The sequence below is a fragment of the Mesocricetus auratus genome, unplaced genomic scaffold (assembly GCF_017639785.1).
Source record: "Mesocricetus auratus isolate SY011 unplaced genomic scaffold, BCM_Maur_2.0 Super-Scaffold_100676, whole genome shotgun sequence".
In the NCBI taxonomy this organism is placed as follows: Eukaryota; Metazoa; Chordata; class Mammalia; order Rodentia; family Cricetidae; genus Mesocricetus; species Mesocricetus auratus.
The window spans coordinates 121953826-121979257 of NW_024429266.1; the positions used below are offsets into that span (position 1 = coordinate 121953826).

General features: G+C 40.9%; 2 protein-coding genes across 4 annotated transcripts in view; one reads left to right on the forward strand and one right to left on the reverse strand.

The window, feature by feature from the left end:
• The window catches only part of Herc3 (HECT and RLD domain containing E3 ubiquitin protein ligase 3), a 105893-nt gene extending 80797 nt beyond the window's left edge, over positions 1–25096 (forward strand). For all 3 annotated transcript variants that reach the window (XM_040737215.1, XM_040737214.1, XM_040737216.1), the window contains 3 exons: positions 20920–21103; positions 21267–21369; positions 23386–25096. In XM_040737215.1, coding sequence (XP_040593149.1) covers positions 20920–21103; positions 21267–21369; positions 23386–23594 — 496 coding nt within the window. In that variant the 3' untranslated portion in view covers positions 23595–25096. The remainder of the gene's footprint in view (positions 1–20919; positions 21104–21266; positions 21370–23385) is intronic.
• On the reverse strand, positions 6592–8438 carry Nap1l5 (nucleosome assembly protein 1 like 5). The gene has a single exon (XM_005076050.3). The coding sequence runs from the start codon at positions 8295–8297 to the stop codon at positions 7830–7832; it is 468 nt and encodes a 155-aa protein (XP_005076107.1). The 5' UTR covers positions 8298–8438; the 3' UTR covers positions 6592–7829.
• Positions 25097–25432: the final 336 nt, after the last annotated feature.

Here is a 25432-nt window from a genome sequence, read left to right on the forward strand (position 1 = left end):
GTGGATCAGATTTCCTTCTGAAATGGGTGTCTTATCTATTATCAGCTAAGGTAAGTCACAGTAAGGCAGGGACTATAATTGGGGATCTTTGGACAAAAACAAAATGATGCACACACATCTCAGAATATCATAGTGGTGACAGTATATTTAATGTGAGATCTGTAATTCAAGTTTAAAGATTTAGCTGGGTTTTCAGGATGAATCTCAGTTATTGAATTATCTTGTTAGAAGAATGTAAATATTAGATTTTGTTAGGTTTGCACTGAAGTATGATAATCTGCACAGACATTTATTTACTTTACAGACACTGAGTGTTTACTGTGTGCAAGGCATGTTGCAGACTGTAGAAGATGACTACTGTCTATCTTTCTATCTGTGCATTGGGAATGTACAAATATGTAGCAGATTATGGTATATGCTATACGAATTATATATCACATGTTGTGGAACTAGAAGAGAAGCAGCAGGCTTTTTATAACACATTTAAGAATATAAATGTGGGGACACATTTAGGCAGAGTGGATATGTGAGTCACAGTGTTCAGGGTTGATAAGATGATAGAGATTGTCAAAGATTTGTGAGTCGGCCAGGACATGGTGGGTACAAGAATTTTAGAGTGAAGATTATTAAATCCTTGAGTAGGGTTGGATCTTGGTTTTAGAAAGATAACTTATAGAAATATACAGTGTGCACCAAGACCTGAGAGGAGGCCATAGAGTTGGCTCTGATAAAGAGCAACAAGGGTCAGGATGGAAATTGTAGAGCTATCAAGTTGGTTATATATGAGTGGCACAGTGAGCAGTTGTCTGATTATGTTGAAGCAAGGCTTGAATTGGTAACCCTGTCATAGTTTCTAATTTGGGTAGCTGTATGATGGGTAACAAACTATAAATAAAGCTGGTTCTTTGAGGGAAGTTCTGTTACTTTGACTGTTTATTACTTTGACTGATAATACCCAGGCAGTTGTTTAAAGCTCACACATGATGAAATAACATATGAGTATGTTCCATCAAGGTATGCCCAAGATGCATGTCTAGTCTTTAGTCTTTCATAAGATGTCTTACCTTCTGTATTAATTGGTCTCAGACAAGAAAATGTGTGTGTGTGTGTGTGTGTGTGTGTGTGTGTGTGTGTGTGTGTGTGTGTGTGTGTGATTTGTTGGAAATGAACACTGGGGTATATAAGAAGCCTGGAAAGGGACACTGAAATAGCTCATGCCCTGAGTCTTCTGTGTCTGGTGTGCTTAAATGGGAAAAGGGATCCAGCTCAGGACAGGCAGTTTTGCAATATAATCTGTATTTGAGGCTGTTTTAGGCACTTACGAATCCTTTTTATACTGTTATTAAATTATTTCTCTTAGAATTTCCCTTATGTAGCAGACATTTCTCTGAATCAGTAATTCAGCTGAGTCAACAATTGCAAGACAAACTGTGTGGGGATACTGAAATATAACTGTTTGTAGAGGAAGATGGGCTGTTCTCACGTGCCACTGTAACTAGGCTAGGAAAGACTAAATTGCGGTGGCTTAATCTGAAGGCTGTCAGAAAGGTTATCTTAAACACATATATCTTGGGGGAGAGATATGTTACAGACTCAGGTGCTAGCCTGTTACCACTTAGCTATGGAAAATGGACAAGAGGGCGGATGCACGTGAAAGTGCATTTGTGCATTTTGCTAGGTTTCCGATTTCAGGTGATGAGAGTCACTGCTGTTTTGTTAGCAGAGCAGCTGTGTTACCGAAGCAGGTCCAGAGTGCACTGTTTACCTTCTCCAGCATTTGCTCTATTGCTGGCATGTGTCCTAACGATCTTTGCTGAGCCCAGTGTTTTTCAGGGTCAGTGACCACTGCCCTCTGAGGAGAGCCTGTGTTGATTTAAAAGATATCCCTGTTCCCTTCTTTCTTGCTTTTGAGTTGCCAGCCTCCCTTTGTCTACTGTGGGGTACTCTAATGGGACAGTGCATAAACCTAAGAGTAGTAACAAGACAACACACACAAACTCTGTTTCATCATAATGCAGGTTGCTTCAGTGGCTCCTAAAGTTGCCAGAATTTCACTCTCCGTGAGCAAAACAGTCAGTTCCAGAGTAAACGTGACTGGCAGTCCCCTAACCCAATTCATTTCTTTCACTATTTGATGGGCAATACCAGTATATCCCACAGGCTGACGACTCAAGTTTTAAGACTCCCTGGGCTCCTATCTGGTGTCAGTTGTGAGCCTCAGGTTGTTTTATCTTGGTTGGCTTTTGACTGACTGGCTTATAAATTAATATTCCCATAATCTTGCTTCCCGTTCTGTTGGTATATTTCAGTGGCTCGCAGATTTCAGGGAAACATAGTTACCTCTACTGTCATTGTAAAAGACATTACACAGGGTGTGCATAAAAGGATACCTTGATGAGGTATGTGAGAGGTTAGGTATGGAAAAATCATTGCCCCCTCCAGGTTGTATCTCTTTCTAGGAACTCCTACATGTTCACTTCCAGTAGCTATCCTTTTTGTGGTTTAATAGAGTGTTGACTTTATAGGTATGGATGCTGGAAATTTTAGTGGATAAGAGGTTGCAATCTAATGCTATCATACTGAATAGGGAAACCCAACTGAGGCTTGTTCAGGGTTTTCCTGGTCTATACAGAATTCCTTCACTTCAAGCAATGATTCTTAGTCTCCCTAATGCTGTGACCCTTTAATACAGTTCCTCATGGTGTGGTGACCCTCAACCAGAAATTATTTTCATTGCTACTTTATAACTGTAATTTTGCTACTGTTATGAATCATAATGTAAATATTTGTGTTTTCTGATAGTCTTAGGAGACCTCATGTGATAGGGTCATTGGACCCCCAAAGGGATCGTGACCCACACACAGCTTGAGAACTACTGCTCTAGAGTATAAAGCAGAAGCCCTTTGAAATGTTGTTCTTGTGACCTCTCATGGGACAAGGTTGCTCAAAGGATTATGGGCTGCTGTTGGCTTTTCAGTGTTGGGGTTGGAACTCGGGGTGGTGTCCATAATAAGATACCTGCTGTTGTGACTGCTTTGGATGGAAGCAGCAGAGGACTACAAATCCGATTCAGATGACTTACATGCATCCAAGGACAATAACCGCTGTCAGCCGAGTCTCTCCATAATGGTAGCCACATCAGGATTGCACTGTACTGCCTCACTCCTTGTAATTAAGTGCTTTTTATACCACATAGCATGTTATTACCACTAATGGAAAAACGATCTTAAATTGATGCAGTTAAATTCCAGTTCTGTCCAAAAGGGCATCTAAGTCCATAGAGAATGCTCAAGAATGGAGCTGTGGCTCTAAATGACTTCTGTTGATCCCCCATGAGCATTGGTCAGGGGTGCCGTCTTCGGGGTCCATGTGATATTTACACTGGATTGTTACCGGGACAAAAAGATAAAGAAAGCACTTAACCACATTTCCAGAGCACTTACCATGTGTCTGGTACTCTCCTCAGGACTTAACATTGCAAACCTTACCACTTTGCAGATGATGAATTTGAAGCCCAGAGATTTATATCATTCGGTGCAATTCTATGGCTAGAAGTAAAGGCCTTGATTTGGGGCCTGTGCTCCACGAATGCACCCTGCCACCCAGAGAGCCACCAAGAGCTTGAGGGTTATCGTGCTGTCCCCCAGGGGAAAAAAAGTGATTGCAGAGTCTACTGTTTCTCTTTTCAGGCAGACTGAATAATTTTCTAAAAAAGAAAATTATAGTGAAAAGCATACGATAAATGTGTGAAATTGAATGTCTGAATGTTAAGCCAGCGAATGCAGTGCATATACAGTATTTAAGATGTGATAAAAACCCCTCGTGAGTAGGGCATAGTGGCTCATGCCTGTGATCCCAGGACGTGGGAGATAGAGAGAGGCAGATCTCTATGAGTTTGAGGCTGGCTTACATAGTGAGTTCTAAGATAGGCCAGAGATATATAGTGAGGCTCTGTCTGATAAAAACAAACAAACAAATAAATAAACAAAACCCCCTCTTGCATGCCCGTAATGCTGTGTAGTCTGCTATGTAAGTGTGTGTTTTCTTTGGGTATTTGGTTTGTTTGTATGTTCTTTTTTTTTATCACCTTTTCTGTACCCTTTCAGCCCTCCTCCATTTTTATTACAAGTGTCTCAAATGTCTTTTGTATAAAAAGGAATTACTTTTTGCCTTTAAGATTGCTTTTTTAATGATAAAATTCCAAGGATAAAATTTTAAAGTATGGCATTTTGAATCTCTTAACAAGTAATTTTGCTGGGTGCTTTTGCTAATGACTTATACCAGGTTATTCATCTTTATTCGTGTATGAGAATGTCTATGTCACCCAGCCCTCACAGTACCATTAAAGATACTTGCATTCCTTTCAGACATACGGTGCTTTAAAGATTCTACACGGCACTGATCATTTGAATGCTGGGTGAACATCTAAAATACTTTTCAAAATATGATTTCAAGACCGTATTTGCACAATATTGTGAATACCTGAAATTGCTGCTTCTAAAATGTTTTACGTTATGCAAGTTTCAGCTCAACAAAGCCAGCATTTGTTTACATGTATGTAGAGTGAAGAAGTGCCTATGTGTGCATGTATGTGAACCTTCAGACAAACAGAGATGCAGCACGGAGCTTACACTGTGAGCTTTGAAGTGCTGCAGATTTCTGCGTCACAGTCTGAGAGTGTGCGCTGAATGTCTAATGTGTGCCGCTGGTTACTTTGTGCTCTGATGAATTTGGCCTTTCATGGGTTAAAATGGTTTACCGCAAAGCAGTGTTTTACTTGCCTGGAGGAGATGGTGTCCTGCCGACATTGCAGTGCAGCTGTGACGCACTTTCAAATAAACAGTTCAGGAAGACACACATTTAGGATCAGCTCAGTGAGGAAAAGAAACTGACATCTATCTTAAACATCCCTGAATTCTTTAAAAAGAAAAAAAGTAGCCAGCAGTGGTATATTGGTATGACTGCTGGCCAGAGAGAGAGAGAGAGAGACAGACAGACAGACAGACAGACAGACAGAGACAGAGAGAGACAGAGAGAGAGACAGAGAGAGACAGAGAGAAACTGTGCTAATCATATATATATAGTATGAAATAATGACTTCTGGCCAGAGCACGCAGCTGTGCATGTCTCCAGCCTTGCCAGAGTCCTGCTTCGTCTAGAGCTGGGCATAGGAACATGTCTTCCTCCCCAGTATTTCTTCTTATTAAAACAATCAGCTCAGGTTCTTTATGTATATCTCTAAAAGTACTAATTTTCATATGATTTGTCAAACTATTAAGACCATTAACCTTTTGCTGTCTGTATCTGTCGCAGATATAATTCACAGTTCTTGTTTGCATTTGAAATGAGTTATATACTCAAAACTTGATTGTTTTTTAGTTTTTGTCTTGTCATGTTTGTTTATTTACTTTGACTGTATGTGTCCTAATCTTAGCCTTTCTGTACCTAATAATTTATAAATATTTTGTGTATTTTCTTCATTAAAATGTTTTCTTAAGTCTACTAAAGTCTAATTTGTTTCTAAATTACTGAAAGCAGTCTTAGCTATTCTTATAGGTGAACAACACAGAAATTGTATTAAGTTCCAAATCGCACTTAGGCTTTGAATTGAATTTGATAAATCATAAGTTAGTTTTAGAAGAGATAATGTTTTTGTGATAATCTAAGTCAGGGGCTTATTTTTTGTAAAATCCCCTATTTTTCACATACATTATACACATTTTTATTATAGGTTACCTTATGTTTATGTATGTATATGCTTCTAGTATAAAAGTATTTGTTATATTTAATATATTAAATTAATTATTGATTTAATATATTTATATGACAACCAGTTTATTAGATTTGTATCTAACGGTTTCTCAGTTTATTCTCTCGGGTTTTCTATATATAAACATAAACCTACAAAATAAATTTCCTGATGATTAAATCCTTTATTATTTACTTATTTTTTAATTTTTTCTAGACCTAGATAAATATTAAATGGCAGTCCCTCCATTTCTGAAGATAAGTGATTGTTAACTTTTCTTATTTAAATAATCATATGATTATGATTATTATAATAAATGTAATATCCTTCAGTTGGGTTGGTCACACCATCAGGAAGGTTACAGCCACCTTAGAGTTGTTCGTAGCCAGCTGTTGTCATTAGCAACAGGTTAGTTTCACCCTCCCTTCCCCATGTCGTCATCAGATTTTGCCGCAGTGTGATTAACCCTTGCAGCAAATGGGTGTGTGTGTGGTGTGTGTGCATTTGTAATGTATTATTAAAATCTTACCAGATTTTATATGAAGGAAACCAAAAGAAGATAGTTTTTTAATGTCCTGTATTTTCTGAAATCAAAGCCATATTCTTTGCTGATAATAATGAGTCACCAAAGGAGAGATTGATAAAGCCACCATTTTCTCTTGCATAGCAGGAGAGAAAGAGAGTGGAATTTTCTATCAGGGTCTTTTGTCTTTATTATAACAATAATAGCTGGGAATTATTCCTAGGCACTGCTGTATAAGTGTAATAACTCATTTTCTCTTCATAGTACCTGTGAGGAAGGGACTATTTATACCCACTTTTATAGATGAGGAAACAGGCAGTCAGAATAACAAGTTTTTTATTTTTTGAAAATACTGATTTGTTAACACCACAGTGGTAAACAACTTTACGTGTGTACTCTTTACAGAACATTGGTTCACAGATAAATTCAAAACCCACAAAGAAGCTAAAGGCCTTTACATTAAATGTCTTTCCCCAAAAGTCCTTCCTGTATGCCATTCTTCCTTAAGCAATAAAATTTGATTATGCACCATTTAATGTGTCACATTTACATAGCAAAATAATGAAGGCACAGCTAATACAAGCAAACTTAAACCCTTTCTATTTCTGAGCTGGGGGTGGGGATACACACTTGGATTGATTCTTCAAGTATATACTCTCTCCAAACATTAGCTTCATTGAGGAGTTCTGGTGGTTTTCACAGCTACTTGCTAAAAGCTACAAGACAAAAAGACTTCACAAAGGGCAAACTACGCAACACTGGATAAACATGCTTTACAGAATTGCTACATTCTACATCTCTTCAAGTAAATTATATGTCTAAAATTCTATAAGGTGATTCAACACTTAAAACATTTGGGGTAATTTTCACGATTTTGTAAACACACTACCAAGAAAACAGGTAACATGAGACCATAACAAATGAACACGTGTTGACAATATTGTACATGTAATACACCCTCTGTTTTGGAACCATGTTCTTTCTGCCAATTCAAATATTCAAAACATTTTCCATAACTTTAAATGGCAATTTCCCTAGCCTCATAAACAGTCCAGGCGTCCTCCATGCCACGTCTCCTCCAAAGTGTAAAGCTGATGTCTGGGTTTGCAAAAGCAAAAGTCTTAAAGATGATGTCCTTCTTGGATTCCTTCTCCTCTTCGCTGGAAAATGTAAAGAAACTGAAGAATTAAGCATTGAGAAGAGTTCAGTCTTAGCTTGGGTGTTCAGGTGTAGTGTGATGAATGGATTTCAGCGTGTGACGCACTTCACATTTAACTGACCATCTTACATCAGTCTCAAGTCCAGTTTTCACAGAAGAGCAGGGAGAAAAAAATTAAGCTTAATTAGGCTTTTTTAAAAAACGTCTTTTGGCATCTGTTTTACACAAATAAAAGTCAGATTTAAAAACGGGCTAGCCAAAATCTACTTGATTCAATTTAAATTTAGGAATGTCAGAATAGATTCACATTGTATTTTGGGCAAAACCTGAGCCTTTTAAAGTCTGCCGACATTGGAAATGAAAGGGGCAGGGGGTTTATCACCTGTCAGCTGCTGCGTTCACTTCTTGGGGGAGTCGGGACCCCCAGTCGCGCCGGCTGCTGCCTCCTCTTCCTCCTCCTCCTCCTCCTCCTCGTCTTCTTCCTCCTCGTAGTCATCTTCCTCCAGGGTCCACGCGCAGCCCTCCATCTCACCGGTGAGCTCCTGGATCTTGGCAAGAAGGGGCTTGTAGATGTCGTTGTACTTTTTCTCCAGAGCCTGGAACTCCTTGTCAAATTTGGCCTCTATCTTATCGCAGCGCTTCTGCAGCTTTTTGAGAGCCAGAACTCGGCACTTGACGGAATTGGGCAGGCTCTCGATAAACTCGTTTTTGGGCTTGGGCGCGTTCTCCGCGGGAGCCTGTGGCTCCTCGGCCGCGGGCGCAGCGGCACCGTCGGCGGTTGCAGCATCCTCGCCACCCTGGGCGCCCTCCATTACCTCGTCTTCGGCACGGCTCTCAGCGGGTCCCTGCTTCTCGGGGTCGGCCATGGCTAGTGGTCGGCTCGGCTCGGCTCGGCTGGTTTGCCGCAGTGGTTTGGTGATTGCGCAGTCTGCGACCGAGCTGGTCCAGAGAGGTCCTGCTTCTGCGACTGCGGCTGGTCCAGAGTGACTCTAAAGATGCGGCAAACGCTGACGACTGTGGTGACGTCCACTCCGCCGCTTCGCGGCTCGCGGCAAATGAATGGCTGCTCGCTATCAGCTGATGGTTTTGCGCACATACTGCACCAGATTGTTGCTATGCTGCTATCTCTGAGGTCCTCGAAACCACTTAGACACCCAGCCCCCAACTTCCGCCCCCCCTTCCCTGCAGAGCTGGCTGGAACCAGATCGAGGCTGAGACTGTATTTTTCCATACCTGTTTATACAGCCCCAAGCTATTTACTGTGTGCCCCCCCCCCCTTCCATCTCAGCCCTTTGAATCCGCAATGCACCTGTTGACCGTTTTGTCAGAAGTGCGCCATAGCTGATGCTGGGCAGTCTTGGTTATGGGTACCTTCCTTTCCGAATCTTGATTGCGTCTTAAATTCACTACAAGAGAACAGAAATGCGGGAGAACCATTTTCCTCCCATACCTTTGCAGACCTGAGTATCTGCGTGTTATCTGCGCAGGCCATCTTGGGCTCCTAGAGCCCTCAGCCAGCCATCTCGGTTAAACCTAGTTACATATATCCTGGTGGCAAATTGTCGCGGGAGGTACTTTGGAATTACTTCTAGTAGTGTTTGTGTAGGAAATCTCAGCGTCGTAAGCTTCCTGGTAGTTACCGAAGAAGGGTCCACACAGGCGCCTATGAAAAGGAATAAAGCAAGGGTTAACCGAAGGAAAGAAAAACCCTTCGGAGTGTCCAACCTTGTGACTTTGTGAAAAGACGCCATCGTCTCCAAATGCGTAGGGCCGAATTCATCGTTATCTTGGGAAGCATGCAGCCTCTGGGTGGCAGGTTAGGCATGCCCGTAAGAGCCAGGGAGAAGATTCTTTTAATACGCCTTGAAAAGCATGTGTTTGATCCTACTCGTCCTTCCGCACCGCACCTACAGATGCGCATACAACCATTTGTCACCAAACACTTCGCAGTTAACCATCTGCTCCTAGGATCTGCTTGTGATTTGCATGTGAGAGCACTGGAAAAGACCATAAACATCAAATGCTTGTTTTCTGATGATGAAGACGTTTTCTGTTAATTGGACATTTTAACTTCTTACCCATATACCCATATTTAGCCAGCCCAGGCTAGCTTCTAACCCCTACTCATGATGACTTTCAATTCTGGGTCTTTCCTGCCTCCTTAGAGCTTCTTGAATAAAGGGCAGGACACAATCTTCAGTAGTTTCTAGAGCATTCATTTGTTAACGATTCAGATGGGTTTTTTTTTTTTTCATTCTCTATGTTGGGTCTTGCCAGAGTTTTATGCTTACGAATTCTGAAAGGAATTTCTGTCTTTTGGTTACTATGTATATTAAATTAATTATATGTAAATAATTTAGTGCTGGGACATAGTAAGCACTGCATAATTTTTATAAGATCATTTCATTAATATGCAAGTGATAATTACGCATAATGCCTTTAAAGCAAACATCCTCATGCCTCTGATCAAAGAGAGTAAATATTTGCAAAATGTATTTTAATGTCCTAGTGAGTCCTTTAGCTTGTTTTACTTCCCTCTCCCTTTCTCTTTCTTTATATTACATTTATGTATTTTGTGTTGATGGAGTAGTTACATTTTCTATGGTGTGTACCATGTGTTTTCTGGGGATCTATCCGAGATCTTCAGGCTTAGGAGCAGATGACTTATTTGCTGAGTCATCTTGCTGTCCTTTTTAAGTTTTTTTTTTCTTTTCTTTTTCACTTTAAAGATCCTAAAACTTAGTAAAATCCAGCATTTGGGGAGCGCTTTCACAAACAAATGTATTCATGTAAGCACCATGGTAGTCAAGACATAGTAACTTCAGTACCCTAAAATACTCCCTTTTACAGTTTGTGCACAATGCGTCTGTTTACTGCCTTAATAATTCTGTATTTCTTAAGTTGTTCTGAATGAAATCACATGTAGCCTTTTGGAGTCTGTCATTTTCACAAGCAAATGTATTTAATATTCATCTGTACTGTCGTGCATATTACTTATTTGTTCCACTGTATTATTGAGAAATATTCCAACAGTGTTATTTCCAGCTTTAATAAGCCAGGTGGTGGTTGTACACACCTTAAGTTCCAGCACTCAGGGAAGCAGAGGCAGGTGGACTTCTGAGAGTGAGAGTAGCCTGGTCTACAGAGTGAGTTCTGGGACAGGCTCCCCTGTTTCTGACTTTTGCTCCTGTCCACTTACCTGATCATTCATCAGCACTAGACTTCAGAACTATAGCTTTATCCTTGAATTCAAACAATGAGCCCTTTGACTTTATTCTTTTCACAAAATTGTTTTGACTATTTTTAGTTCCTGTGCCTTTTATATAAACTTCAGAATCTGTTTGGCACGCTTGTAAAATGACCCTTAATATGACTTAGATCAGGATTTCTAAAAAGTGTGGGCTGTGCATATAGTACTTGTCTAAACATGTCTCATTTGGTGGGCTTTATGCATTCTGGTGCATAAGGGCTATAGGAACGTACATCCCAGAACTTCATACAGGGATTGGTCATTAATGAATACCCAGAAACAATTTAAGGATCATAATTTAAAAAATGATAATAATGCTATTAGAATTGGTATGTATCAATTTGGGTGTATGTGTTAGTTTGCTTGGATGGTGCAGTAAAATCTAACAGGCCAGGCAGTTAAACAACAGCAATCCATTGCTTAAAATTTAAGGAGGCCAACTCCATGCAGGCCTTGGCAGGATTTGTTCATTTCGAGGTCTTTGAAGGAAGAGCAGTGCTAGGTCTGTCTTTGGTTTTGTACTGGATGCCTGTTTATCATTTCATAGCATCTTTTCCATATGTTATAGATATAGACTGGTCCCTTCTCTAAGGTTCCATTCTATGTATGACTCACCCTAATGACCACAATTTAACTTGGTTATTGTGAATTTGGGGTGTCAACTTGACAGCATCTGGAATTACTGAAAGTCCATGCAGCTGGACACATCTGTGAGGGATTTTTCTTGACTGGGTCGTTTGAGGTGGGATGGCACACCCTTAATCTGGGTCATACCTTCTGCTGCTAGCCCATGTAAAAGGACACAGAAGAAGGATTTTTTTTTTTTTTTTTTGCTTTTTGCCTGCTTGCACTTACTCTCTCTAGAAAGTTCATTTTTCTTGCTTCTAAGGCATTATGTTGATGGCATTAGAACCTACTTCAGGATTCTAGTGTAGACAGATGATCAGTGACTCTCTAGGAATCCTCAGGGACTCCATCCAGCACCAGATTAGGACTGCAGACTGAATAACTCTTGTATTCTTTCCATTTGGAGATAGCCATTGTTTGATTAGTAGGGTCACAGCCTGTGAGCTACTCTAATAAATCCCTCTTTAGTGTATATTCATTCATTCTATCAGTTCAGTCCTCTAGAGCAGAGATTTACACTCTGTGGGTCATGACCCCCTAGACAAACCTCTATCTCCAAAAAAAAAAACTTGCATTATGATTCATAACAACAGCAAGATTGCAGTTACGAGGAAGAGGTGTGTCACTGGCCATGGGCTTTGAAGCCTACAGCGTTCCCAGTTAGCTTGGGCACTCTCCCTCCCCTCACTCCCCCACTCCAGTGTGTGTTACTTTGTCTCTGTTTTTGAATTATTTCATGACGTTTATGATTGTTCTTTTACACTCTGTGTCCCGAGGTTCATCTAGACACTTTTCAGTAGAGAATGATGCTTCTATAGGACTGATGGAATTGAGGGGGGATTTATTGACTTGTCCTTTCATGTTTGTGATGGAGCTGTGAGACCTGGGCATGTAGACTTCTTTCATAGGTTATGTGAGTTTCTAGATTGCCTATTTAGAGGAACTTTGTTTTGTTGTTGCCCAAGTTTGACTGACTTCAGTTCTGGTATGAGGAGTTGGTGTTGATGCTTTTGCTTACGGATTAGCAGAATAGGAGTGATTCCAAGTCAGTGGTTATGAAAGAAATTATATAGGTTAGAGAGACACCTCAGTGGTTAAGCACACTGACAGCTCTTTCAGAAGCCTCCAGGCTTGGTTTCCAGCACCTGAATTGTGCCTAACCCCCATCTACAACACCAGTTCCATGGAGATTTGTGGGCACCATGAGTGCAAGTATTCAGACATACGCGGAGGAAAAAATTCCCATACACATAAAATAGTTTTTTAAAAGGAATGGTGTTGGGAAGCTTTAGGTTGACAAACATTTGTAAAAGAGAACAGGAAAAGAAGGAAAGAAATGGCACAAGTAGCTGGATCTGCTGAAGGTGGTTTTCAGGCATTGCTACCCAAGCCACGCCTAAGACTGTGATGATACTGTGGGTGGTCTGAGTTCTTGAACATCACTCGTCTAGGACTGTGTTCAAACTGAAGTAGGGTCTAGGAATTTGGAACAGTGTGGGTGGCGCTGATAAAAATCAGGGGGTACACAGGGTTTGCAAAAGGGACCAAGCCTTGAGGGGTTAGGAATGGTGTAGAGAAGGATACCCAGAAAAGACAGAAGCACAGGGTTTATGACCTGATATTGCTCAGAGGACCCAGGAGGGTACAGGTGATCTAGGATTCAGGGAACTCTTCAGACTGGGCTGGGACACGGGAAGAGCACCTTGGGTGCCTTAAGGTTTTTTATTGCTGTGAGGAGACACTATGACCACTGCAACTCTTATAAAGGAAGGGGTGACTCACTCACAGTTTCAGAGGTTCGTCGTTCAGTCCGTTATCGTCATGGTGGGGAGCATGGCGACATGTGTGCTGGAGCTGAGAGTCCTGCGGTTTTTTACAAGCAACAGGAAGTCAACTGAGACATTCGGTGGCATCCTGAGCATGGGAAACCTCAAAGCCCGACCCAAAGTGACACACTTCCTCCAACAATGTCATACCCACTCCAACAAAGCTACTCCCTTCAAATGGTGCCATTCCCTATGAGATTATGGGGCCAATTCCATTCAAGCTAACATACTGGGTAAGTCATGGAAGTTGGATGAGGCATGGGTGGCCTAAGTCAAATCAGCCTACCAGACTCTGCTGGCACAAAGGATGTAGAACTAGAAAAGGTGCTCGGGGGCTGTGAGCAGAGCAGGCCGAACTCTGCGGGTCATTCTTTTGAAGAAACAGCATGTCCTTGAGTACCTCATTATTTTCTCCACCCACTCCTACTTTTGTTATTTTGCTGTTTATCTGCTGATGAACATTGTGGTGGTTAGTGTTAATTGTCAACTGGGTACCTAGGTTGGAGGTGGGCCAAGCCTCTGGGCACAGCTGTGATTGACTCTCTAGACTAAGGTTAGTCTCTGATAATGCCTTGTGGGATTGTCTTGATTACCCTAATTGATGTGGGAAGACCCACCATAATTGTAGGCAGGACCAATCCTTGGATGTTGGATCCTGAGCTGTGCAAAATGGAGAGGGCAAAATGAGCTCTAGCACACGCTAGTTCTTTGCTTTCTGCTCTTGACTGCTGATGTAATGTGCCCAGTTCTCTCACACTCCTGCTGCTGTGGCTTCCATGCTGTAATGCGCGAGGAGTTGTGAACCAAATAAACCCTTTCACCCTTAAGTTGCTTTTGTCAGGAAATTTTATCACAGTGATAAGAAAGCAAAGTAATTACAGGCAAAGGTTGAGTCTATAACCAGACTTTTTTTGGATAGCACCATAGTCAATACAGCAGTGTAGGCATTTCTTTGACAATTTCATTTCCGTTGGATTTATTTTTTAATATGTCTGTTATTGGTATATAGAAAAGCCTCTGTCTTTTGTACATTGATTTTGTATATTGCTGCTTTGATGAAAGTATTTATCAGATCTGAGCTTTGTAGTGCAGTCTATGACATTTTCAGGATAGGATCATATTGTCTGAAAATAGGGATACTTTGTCCTTTCCTATCTATAGTCCTTTTATTTCTCTTCTTGCCTTTTGCTCTGGCTATGATTTCAAACTCAATAAAGGTGGGGAGTGTGGACACCCTTTGTTTCATGCCTGATTATATAGAGTAAATGCCTCCAACTTTTTCCCCATTCCACATAAATTTGGTTATAGTTCTGTTACATACACACAACAGGATCTTTTCTGTTGTTTTCAGTCTTCACTTCTTTGATTTTTACTGTTTTCTTTCCATCTGCTAGGTTTAGATTTGTCTTATTCTTATTTTACTACAATGTTGGGTTATTTATTTGAGATCTCTGAAGTTCTTTGCTTTGTTTTGTTTTTGTTTGTTTGCTTGATTTGTTTTGGTGTGTTTTGGTTTTTGAAGACAGGATTTCTCTGTATAATAGCTCTCGCTATCCTGGACCTTACTATGTAGTTCAGGCTGGTCTCAAACTGAGAGATCCACCTGCCTCTGCCTCCCCAAATGCTGGGGATTAAAGGCATGTGTCACCACGGCCAGGTGAGATCTCCGAAGTTTAATATAGGAACTCAAGGCTCTAAAGTTCCTTATTAGAACTAGTTTGCTGTGTCCCTAATGTTGTGGTAAGTGCATTTTGGTTTTCCATTGACTTTATTAATTCATTTTCTCTCTGATTTCTATAACCCACTGGTCATTCAAAGTGTATTTTTCAGCCTCCATGCACTGACTTAATTTCTGTTATTTTTCTTACTGTTGATTTCTGAGTTTTTTCAATTATCTGATGAGATACAAGGAAAATTTCCCATTTCTTCTGTATGTATTGACTTGTTTTATGGCCTAAAATTATTCTATTTTAGAGAAAGTTCCATGGACTGCTAAGAAGAATTCCACAGCTGCTGGATGGAATGTTCACTAAGTGCCCATGTTAAGTCCATTTGTTCTGTAGTACAGTTTAACTCTGATGATTCTTTCCTCATGTGTTTGGTCTAGATGACCTATCTGTTACTGGGATAAGTACCACATTCATCCACTTTCATTTTATCTGAACCTCTGGGTCCCTTTGCATTCAGTAGAATTTGTTTTTTGTTCAGCATATATGTACTTTTAATTGTTACTTCCTCTTGAAGGATGTTCTCTTTATTGATATAGAGTTAACTTATTTATTCCTTCTGACTAATTTTTTCTTGAGGTATGATATGCTAGATGTAAGTATATCTGCTTCTACTTGCTTTCAGATTTTTTTGCCTGGGCTATTATTTTCCATCCTTTCATATCCAGTCTGTTTATGCCAATGAGAAATTAGGTGAATCTTTTTTTTTTTCAATTTATCTTGTCTTTTAATTGAAAAGTTAAGACCATTTACAGTTGTGACTAATGTTGTAAAGTATAAAGATATAGTGATATCTCCCTTCTTCATCTTATGTTTGCTTGTTTACTGACTCAATAATGTTTCATTCTTTCCAAGCTCTTAAGCCTGTGAATATCATTGCTCTGGGTTGTGTAAAGTTTTCCTTTGAGTGTCTTTTACAATGCTAGCTTTAGTGATTGTCCAGAGAAGTCTTTATTCTTCCTTCTAGTACAAAGGACCACCTTGCTTGATACAGTCATAGTAGCCACTTACTTTGTTTCAGGGATGAGTAACTGGTTCATTTCCTCCTGGTCTTAGAGTTTCTTCTAAAAGGTCTTATTCTGTGGGTGTTGTTTTAATAGGTTTGTTTTCATGAGTTATTGGGATTTTCCCCCTTAGCTTTCAGTATTCTTTTGCTGTCCTGTACTATGGCAGTTAAGCCATAATGTAACTTAAAGAGCTTCTTGTCTGTTTGTAGTTTATAAATATCTCTGGTACTTGGATGTCCATTTCTTTCCCTAGATTTAGAGAATTGTATGGGGAAAAATAATTCAATAATTCATTCTCTATCTCAGCCCCTTCTTCTGCACCATGGATTTGTAGTTTTCCCAGAGGTCTTTACATAGTATAGCCATGATTGATGTCTTCATTAGTAATTCCTCAAGCTTGTTGTCCATCCTGATTTCTTTGTTCTGCCTAGTGTAGTATATTGGTAATTGTAATCATTGAGGTTTTAGTTTAATTTAGTGAGCTTTCTATCTTTTCTATCCTTTGTTCTCTTCACTGGAATCTGTATTTCTAGGTTGAATATCCCCACTCAAGTTGTTGAGTTTCTAACCTAGGTCTTGAATTGACTTATTTTCTTCATTCATCTGTTTCTTTGAATGATTTTTAAAGGCATTGATCATTTTAAAAAACAAAATGAAAGGAAACCCTAGACTTTTGAATTATTTGGCATGTTGAGCATTTCAGGATCTTTTTAGATCTGCAGGGAATTGCTACCCTTTGGACAAATTTTACTGCTTTGCCTCTTTGGCCTCTGCATGTTTCCGGGTAGAGCTTATGTGTGTGCTGGGATGGTGTATCTTTTCTGATTTTATTATAGGGTCTTCTGGGTGGGGCCAGCTTTCTTTTGAAGGCTCTGCCACCAGTACCAGCCAGAGACAGTAAAACAAACTGCTGTAAGAATATTAGCAAAATAAATTAGATAGACAAATGCAATTAAACAAACCAAAGTCAACAACTAGACTAACAGGAACCTTAGGAAAAATAGTGTCAAGGAAACTATGAAGTTTACAAATATGAGATGGTTAAAGTAATAACAGTGAAGAATAAAATAAAGAAGGGGTAAGGAGGGAGAAAAGGAAGAAGCAAGGTTAAGTAAAAGAGAAGGAAAGGAAATAGAAACCAAAAAAGAGGAAAGAGCAAAAGATAAAAATCCGATTACGATTTGAAGAATGTATAAATGACTAGCTAAAGAAAAGAAACAAATGAAAAGCAAGAACATGTAAAGAATACAGTTTAACACAATACAAAAAATATAGTTTAAAAAATAAAAGTGATGCTTCTTAGCAATTCCCCCTATGCAGTTAAATGCTGTGTGCCCCTGAGGGCCAAGTTAGCCAAGAGTCAGTCACCTGAGAGAACTCTGCCAGACCCCACAGACTTTGCCACCCATGGTCCAGGCAGGTTCCCACTTGACCCAGAGGCCTTCAACTGGGCCTCCAGGAATGGAAGACTTCCAAGCCAAGGAGTGACCCCCCAGGCATGTGGGGATGATGGAAACAGAGCACTGAGCTCTGCACTAGGAGAGCCTGACTACCTATACATCTTGGCTCAGTTTAGCCCCTGTCTAGCAGTATGCAGCCCTGTAGTGATGGGGGATGGGGGAGGGCTGAGTGCTCTGCTAAAGCCAGGCTTCTGACTCAGGTAGTGGCCACTGAGCCCTGTTTCCACAGTAATCCTCTAGCAATAGGACCTTCACCACAGAATTGCCTACGTCCACAGCTCTGGATGTAAACAGGATCTCAGGAATGTTCAGTGCAGACCAAGCTCCCTAGTGTGATGTAAATGATGCTGGCATTCATGTAAATTGCTTCTTTGTCCTCAAAACAGTGTTCAGAATGAAAAGCAAGAGCTCTGGGACTCACAGCCCTCTGACCCAGGCAATTTATTCATCCTGTCTTAGCCTCCGTCTTTCTCCATAGAAGCGGGGGGGCAATGGGCCACTGTTCCTCCACAGCCTTAGCTCCCATTGGAATTGTTCCATGCTAACAGGTCTTCTCTTGGCCCCCTGTCAAGACGGAGACTAGATGTAGCACTGAGGCGCTGAGAGAAATGCAGTGAGTTTCCCCTCCTGACACATAGGAGAAGTCACTGTTAACCTAACCCAACCCTGGACTTTTGTGAGAAGTGAGTGTTCTTCCTGATGGTTTCTTACCCCCCAAATGCAGCTTCAGCAGGGCCTTTCACCCTTCAGGGCAGGGCTGCTGCTTCTCAACTTTTCTTTGCATCTCCTTTCTGTCCCTCTCTGCCTTTTGTCTGTAGTGTCACAATGTTTTCAATCTCCAGGATGCATCCTCTGGAATATAGTCATTACTCATTACTCATTCGTGGAGTCTCAAGACAGACCTTCTAATCTGCTGTCTTAGTGTAGAAGCCTAATAGAAATATTTGATTTAGATATTTTGAAAGAAAAAGGTCACTGATGCCAATGAAACCCTGTAGACTTACTCAATCCCATCACGCTTGCTCACCTCCAACCCCACCTTTCATACTGAGTGTTAAACATAGGACCCTGGGACCTCACACATTCAAGGCAAGCCTTCTCTGTTGGCCGCCATTCCAGCCTCTGTCCTTTGCATAAAATGCTGCCCATTTGATGTGTTATTTCATATTTTCAGATTTTTATAATAAGCAATGCGCACCAAAGCAAAGACATTTTAGCATTATTGGTTTTATTTTCAATGATGAAATTATATGTGACGGATACAAATGTAAAATTCCCTAAATGGTATGACAGCCATAGCTAACATGGTTTTAGACTAGTCTTGGTCCTAAGCAGTTTTATATTTATTAACTGTTTTCTCATTTCCCAGATGAGAAGACTGAGGCAGAGACAGAATTTGTAACTTGCCTGGGCTGTAAGTTGTGATGGATACTCTTGCTTTTCATTGGTAGCATTGTTTGAGGGAAAGGAAGCAATTTACATGAGCGCTGGTATGGCTTCCTGCACTCCGAGAAGCTTGGTTAGCACTGAACATTCCCGAGATGCTGTTTATGTGGAGAAATGCAGATCTAGTTAATTCCCTGAAGCCCTTCGACTCTGCGATTTCTGTCATGGGGCTCTACCGACTCTTCTTTTTGTTAATTCTTTGTTTCTCTGTTCTCTTGGTAACGGGGTGCTGCAGCAGACATCCCGGGCGCTGTTTCCTGTTCCTCCAGTATCTGCCATCTCTTTGAAAGCTCATGGAGGGGCAGGAGGGAAAGGAATCTGTGTTTTCAACTCTTCCAGAGATTGACAACTTAACCTTTGAGTTTTTATGTCTCACTTCTTAGTTTATGCCCGTGTTTGTGAGAGAATACATAAGCACACGCACCGCAGCCTGCCCATCTATAAAGCAGAATTTTGAGCCATAATTTTTAAAAGAAAACTAGCTTTATACAGTAAGACATCCTGCCCGCCCTATGGGCTTTCTGTTTTTCTCAGTGACTTCTGTAACAATCAGGTCAATATGGCCAGGATTTTGAATATTTGATAGTCTTCCTCATTTTTGTCCCAATTACCAGTTTAGCACTAAAACAGAAAACCCAAATGTGTATACCTGAGTAGTTGCTTAGGGTGTCACACATCTGTTCGGCCAGACACAGCTTGCATGTGGCAAAGGCCTCCCGTCAGGATGTTCTTGCAGTGGTCCCTTTATCTGCTGTGAGGGAGTCCCCTCCCCACTCCTCTGACTGTTCTTCAGTCACACAGGTGGCTGGCCCTGTTGCTGTAGAATTTGATTAAATAGCCATTGGTCTTCTCATTTGGCTGGTCCTCATTTGTCTCCACAGTAAATATGTGTGGTTCCTGTTACTCCCCAGTTTATCCTCTCTTGGCTCTATCTGAGGTTCCAGTTTCCCTGTGATGTTAATCTCATTTTTAAACTTACTCTAGTCTGATGATTGCAAATGGTAATTCACTGCTGTTTTCATTTGCATTTACCTAATTGTTGGGAGATAGAATAGTTGTTTACTGAGGTGCTTAACAGATTTGTAAGAAAGGAGATAGAGCCACGTGTGGTGGCACAAATTTGTAACCAGTCTAAAACAAACCAAAACAAAAAAAGAAAGAAAATAGTTACAGAATTGTGTTCTTGGGCCAAGCATACTGTAGGATCTTTGTGGTTCTCTTTTTCTCCCTCCCCATCCTCTGTGTGTGTGTGTGTGTGTGAGAGAGAGAGAGAGAGAGAGAGAGAGAGAGAGAGAGAGAGAGAGAGAGAGAGAGAGAGAGAGAGAGAGAGAGAGAGAGAGAGAGAGAGAGAGAGAGATGCTAAAAGATACCTTCCAGTGTCCTTCGCCGGAATTTTGTGTACCTTGGTTTTTGGAGCTTGGCTCTCACTGGGGTCTAAGCTCACCAGTCAACCTGTTGTTGTATAGCAAATTCTAGTGATCTGTCTCTTCCTTCCTATGGCTAGGTTTACCACATCTGGCTTTCTATTTGGTTCCTCAGACTGAATTTGGGTCTTCTTACTTGGACAACAAACACTTAGCTAACTGAACTGTCCTTCTAGCCCTTTAGTAGTTATTTTTTACTCTCAAATGCAAATATAATCTTTATTTTAGTTGACTTTAAAATGTTGAACAAACTGCTAAATATAATAAAGGATATTTATTATATTTTAAAATACATGAGGAGATAGGGCTGGGAGGATGGCTCAGTCAGCAAAGTGCTTGCCTCGAAATGTGGCATCCTGAGTTTGATACCCAGGACCCACATAAACATACTAGGCATGATAGTGCACTGGTCACCACAGTGCTAGGGAGATGGAAGCAGGTGGATCCATAGAGCTTGCTGGTCAGTCCCTGGGCTAGAGTCCCAGGCAGCAATAAACTCCGTGTCATAAAATAAGGTGATGACGCATGCACATACATGTACACATGCATATATTAAAAACCAAAACAAAAGAAAGGCACAAGGATATAAATAGCTCTAGTTCCAGACCACCACTATAGGCCATTTCCATCACTTTCAACCTCAGGTGGAGAGGCAGCTCCATAAAGCCTGTGAAACTCTGCTACATCTCCAGTGCGTCCTGTTTCTCTGGTCTTCCCACAGGCAAGAATTCGTGGATGCTTATGTGAATTATGTTTTCCAACTCTCAGTTCATGAGTGGTACACAGCCTTCGCCAGTGGCTTCCTGAAGGTGTGTGGGGGCAAAGTCCTAGAGCTCTTCCAGCCTGCAGAACTGCGGGCCATGATGGTGGGGAACAGCAACTACAACTGGGAAGAACTGGAAGAGGTAAGCGCTGGAGAGCAGCAGCATCCTGGCAGGTGCCCTGGGGTCTCCTGCCTCCCGGTGATTTCCATCTCAGATGCAAGTGGTACCCAATGTGCGTTGTAAGGTTGTCCTGATTCTGTCTAATACATGTTTTGTTTTGTTTTGTTTTTTCTCTTTTGGACAGACTGCCATCTATAGGGGTGATTATTCAGGCACACATCCTACTGTGAAACTATTTTGGGAGACATTCCATGAGTTCCCACTAGAGAAGAAGAAGAAGTTTCTCTGTAAGTATCACATCAGTGGGTTGTCCATATTTTAGACGTCATGTAGGATGGTATATCTCACAGGTAAAGGTTGACTTCTAAACGGCTAGGTAATAAAGAAAACTCAGCTTCAATGTATTTGCAGTATATTAATAAAATGTATTGTAGACTGTTAGTCCACATATGTGAAACAAGAAGATAAAAGTAATTAAAGAGTCATTTCACTGATCTTCACTTTCTCTAAAAATAGTAGTTGCTTTAGGTGAAAGCATTGATTCATGCTTCTGGCCCGAGCTACTTGGGCGGTTGAGACAGGAGGATAACTTGGGCCCAGAGTTTAAGGTCAATGTGAGCAACATAGTGATAGCCTGCCCTGCCCCCCCCCCAGTCTAAAAAAAATTAGTCTGGAAAGATTCTAGATGAAACTGAGCAGATCTGACTTATTAAAACTTTGTTGTGATATGAATGATTCAACATTCACGTTCCCTGTTTTCAGTATCCAAGCTAGGAGGTTTTAGTGTATACAGGGTAGTAAGCCTATCATAGAACATCTCAGAAAGAAACTCCATCCCTTTCAGAATCGTTACAGACATTTCTTGGAAATAGAATCATACGTATGTAGTCCTTTGTAACTGGCTGCATGACATTTGAGTATGACAGTAGCTTTAGAGAGTAAAATGGAGTTATTTTCCATGATCAAATCCAGCAATCAGGAGGCAGACACAGGTGAATCTCTATGAGTTCCAGGCCATCCTGATCTATAGAGTGAGTTCCAGAATAGCAAGGACTGTTTCACAGAGAAACCTTGTCTCAAAAAGCCAAAAAAAAAAAAAAAAGAAAAGAAAAGAAAGAAAGGAAGGAAGGAAGGGTTCGATCTTTTTGTCTACATCTGTGTAATCAGGCCCTTAAATCAGCCAGTGGATAGAATACGATTTTTTTTTTGTTGGCATGAAAGAAAAAATGGTTTTCTTATTTGCTTTCTAAAAAACAGGCAGATATTAGTATTAATGCAAGACTTATCTCTAGGTTCTGCTGCTCATAGAAAATGAGGGGAAAAACAAAACGGTATCTTACAACAGAACTCCTGCTTGTGCTCATGAGCTATTGAGAAGCAGTGTCGTGCAAGTTGATGAAGGCAGGGTTGGGCCGCCAAGTGACTGTGGAAAGCTCTTGTTACTGTCAGGGGAAGCCTTCCTTCTGGTCCTGGGAGTTTCCTTAGAAAAAGGCATTTCTAGTTAGACAGCATTCAATTTAAGGCATTTGTTGTGTGTTCGTTGCTGTTGCATTATTAATTCTGGAAGTTTGACAAGATTGGTTATATGTTATTATGCCTTAGGCAAGGGCAGGTTGTTTGCAGTGGCTGATGAGGGCTGCCAGAGAATTAGTAGCAGAGTCCTTGCCTGGCATGTAAAAGGCCCTGGGTTCAAACCCAACACCACCACAAAAAGAAAAAAAAAAGAGGAAAGTAAATAAATGGTTAATGATTTCATTGTGGTAATTTCTGGCACATCCAAAGTGAAAGAAAGCAAAACAGGAACAGCCACAAAAAGCATTCTGCAGTGCTAGGACACAGGGGAAGACAGCTGTGTCTGTCCATCTACTTTGTGCTGAGAATTCAGTTATCTCTGCCAAGTAGCAATGCGTCAACGGCATAAAGAGTGTGTGGGTCGGGTCTTCCGGTTAATGAAAGGGAGGGAGGTGAAGACGATTCCCTAAAGGGAAACAGCAGCCAGGTGGCTCTGTTCTCAGACACCTGAGGTAAGAGGAATCCTGAGTTCTTTTCTGGTTTCCTATACAGGAAGACCCCCCTTTTCCTATGACAATTCCTTTCTGCTTTGCTTTTGTGAAGGTTCGTCTATGAGGACGTGTGTTCTATAGAAGGCCCTAGAGCCATGTCTGAGCATCCAGTATTCAGGCACAGACATGTTGGTGCATAAATAATGTTGTAGTTCCCATGGAAGCCACAGGGTGTCATGCCTTCCTCTGTTGCCTGAAAGAATGTTTGCATAGCCTTTGATGCCATTTTCTTGTCTTCAGTGTTCCTGACAGGCAGTGACCGGATTCCCATCTATGGAATGGCCAGTCTGCAGATTGTCATCCAATCCACAATCCATGGGGAGGAGTACTTACCTGTGGCCCACACCTGCTACAACCTGCTTGACCTCCCTAAATATAGCAGCAAAGAGATGATGAGGGCTCGGCTGACCCAGGCCCTCGACAATTATGAGGGTTTTAGTTTGGCCTGAGGCTCCCCAGCTCACCCAAGATGTCCTTACCTTCCTCGGTGACCACATTGTAGTTGATTCAAAATATCATGGGGAGTGATTTCTATTTTTTTATTGTCTAAGTGGATTGAGACTTTTGAATCCTAAATCCTGGTCAGTGTGTTTCTAGGATTCAGTAGTTAATAGTCCTTTTGAAAAATCAGTGGTTGGGGACAGGCCCAAAAATTGGCTTTAGTATGGGAGGTGGATTGGATTTTGCTTTGCTTTGTTTTAAACCAAGGTACCTGTTGTCCTTCGTCTGTGAATGTGTTGGGATCTGCTGGATTAAATTGCAGTAGGTTTGTAAGCTTTTGTTTCCCAGATGTGTTTCAGCCCTGATGTTTCTTCTCCATGCGTCCCCACCCTCTTCCTAGCTTCTGTCTGCTGTGCCGAGATGACTGATTGACATCTTCCCTCTTGGCTGCCATGCAGAGCACTCCCTTTCTCTGCACCTTTGGAAATGCATGGCTAGCTGCAGCCCACTCCAACCCACAGCAGAATGGGCTTCTTCAGAACTCCCAATCCCAAAAGGCTGAGTCTGGGTCCGTTACTTGTCATAGCTCTTGAGACTTTACAGGAGCCTTTACGAATACATTCTGCTTTAAGAAAATAAGTCATGAAGGAGTTGCAGCCTTCCGTGACTGCCCACTGCCTAGGCCTCCCAAAAGACACAGCAGCCTCAGGTGGCAGGTGGCTGCATGTGTATTGTTAGCCATGACACCTGAGTAGACAATGAATTAGTAGACCCCTTTACCTTGCTTTTGAAGCAAGTTGTATTTTCTTGTCTACATATTGCCCAAGAACGGTATAATTAATAAACTTCTGTCCCTTTCTTTATTACTTTATATTTACTGCTTCTCTTTCTTACCTTTTCTTTCCTGTGTCCCCAGCGCTTCCTTTCCTTTGGTCTCTTTTCTCCCGTGCAGAACTAATTGCATCAGTTCTCCACCTCCTTCTGCTAGTGGATGCATGCTGCCTTTTTTATTTTAAATTTTTTTAAATTTCACTTCTGTCTCTAACTGTTAGAGTATGAAGATACTCTTTACAATAGAGTTTTTGTTTATCGCATTTGAAATGTTCATTTACGGTGGGATTTCAGCAGGGGAATTATGTTTAAGTCAAATACATGTGTCTCAAAAATGACATGTTTAGCTGATCTCCATTCGATAAGAAAATCCTACATGATCAAAGAGCTCATGTAATGCTAATTTTAAATATGTAGTTGCTAGAGAAAAGATTTATTTATATAAAATGAAGTACATATAGATTGTGATGCAGTATCAAGTCTTGATGGAAGGAATGTAGATTTTTGCTTTTTCTTTTTGTTTTTAAAAGTTACTTTTAAAAGTTACTCCAATTGGTAGTTTTTCAGTCCTTATAAATACAACATTTAAAAAAGATAGACAATTATATGAAATGTTTATTTTCTATGTGTGTGCATATAGTTCAATATTATCCAATAAATTTGGTGTTTTAACTTAAAACAGTTTTGTATTGTCCTTGTGGGATGGACAGTGTGCTTTCCATGGAAGCATTAGGTTTTCCAGCCAGAGGAATTGAGTGATTCCTGCCAAAAGGAGGTGGAGCCAAGAACTCTACAAGTGGTTTGGAAAGAGACGGGAAAGAATGGGAATGGTGAAGGTTGTTAATGTTCAAAAAGCATTTCCCAGAGAGGGAGAGGAGTTAGCAAATGCACAAACATAGGAGAATACTTAGGGAAGAGCCTGGGAGAGTTTGAGGGGTACACCAGAAAAGAGAATGATGACAAAACTGAGCGGGAGGGAGGACCTCAGGGCCCAGAGTCAGCTTTTAGGAATGGC

Excerpts from the sequence above, each read along its gene's own strand:
- Nap1l5 (XM_005076050.3), bottom strand. The coding sequence starts at position 8,297 with ATGGCCGACCCCGAGAAGCAGGGACCCGCTGAGAGCCGTGCCGAAGAC.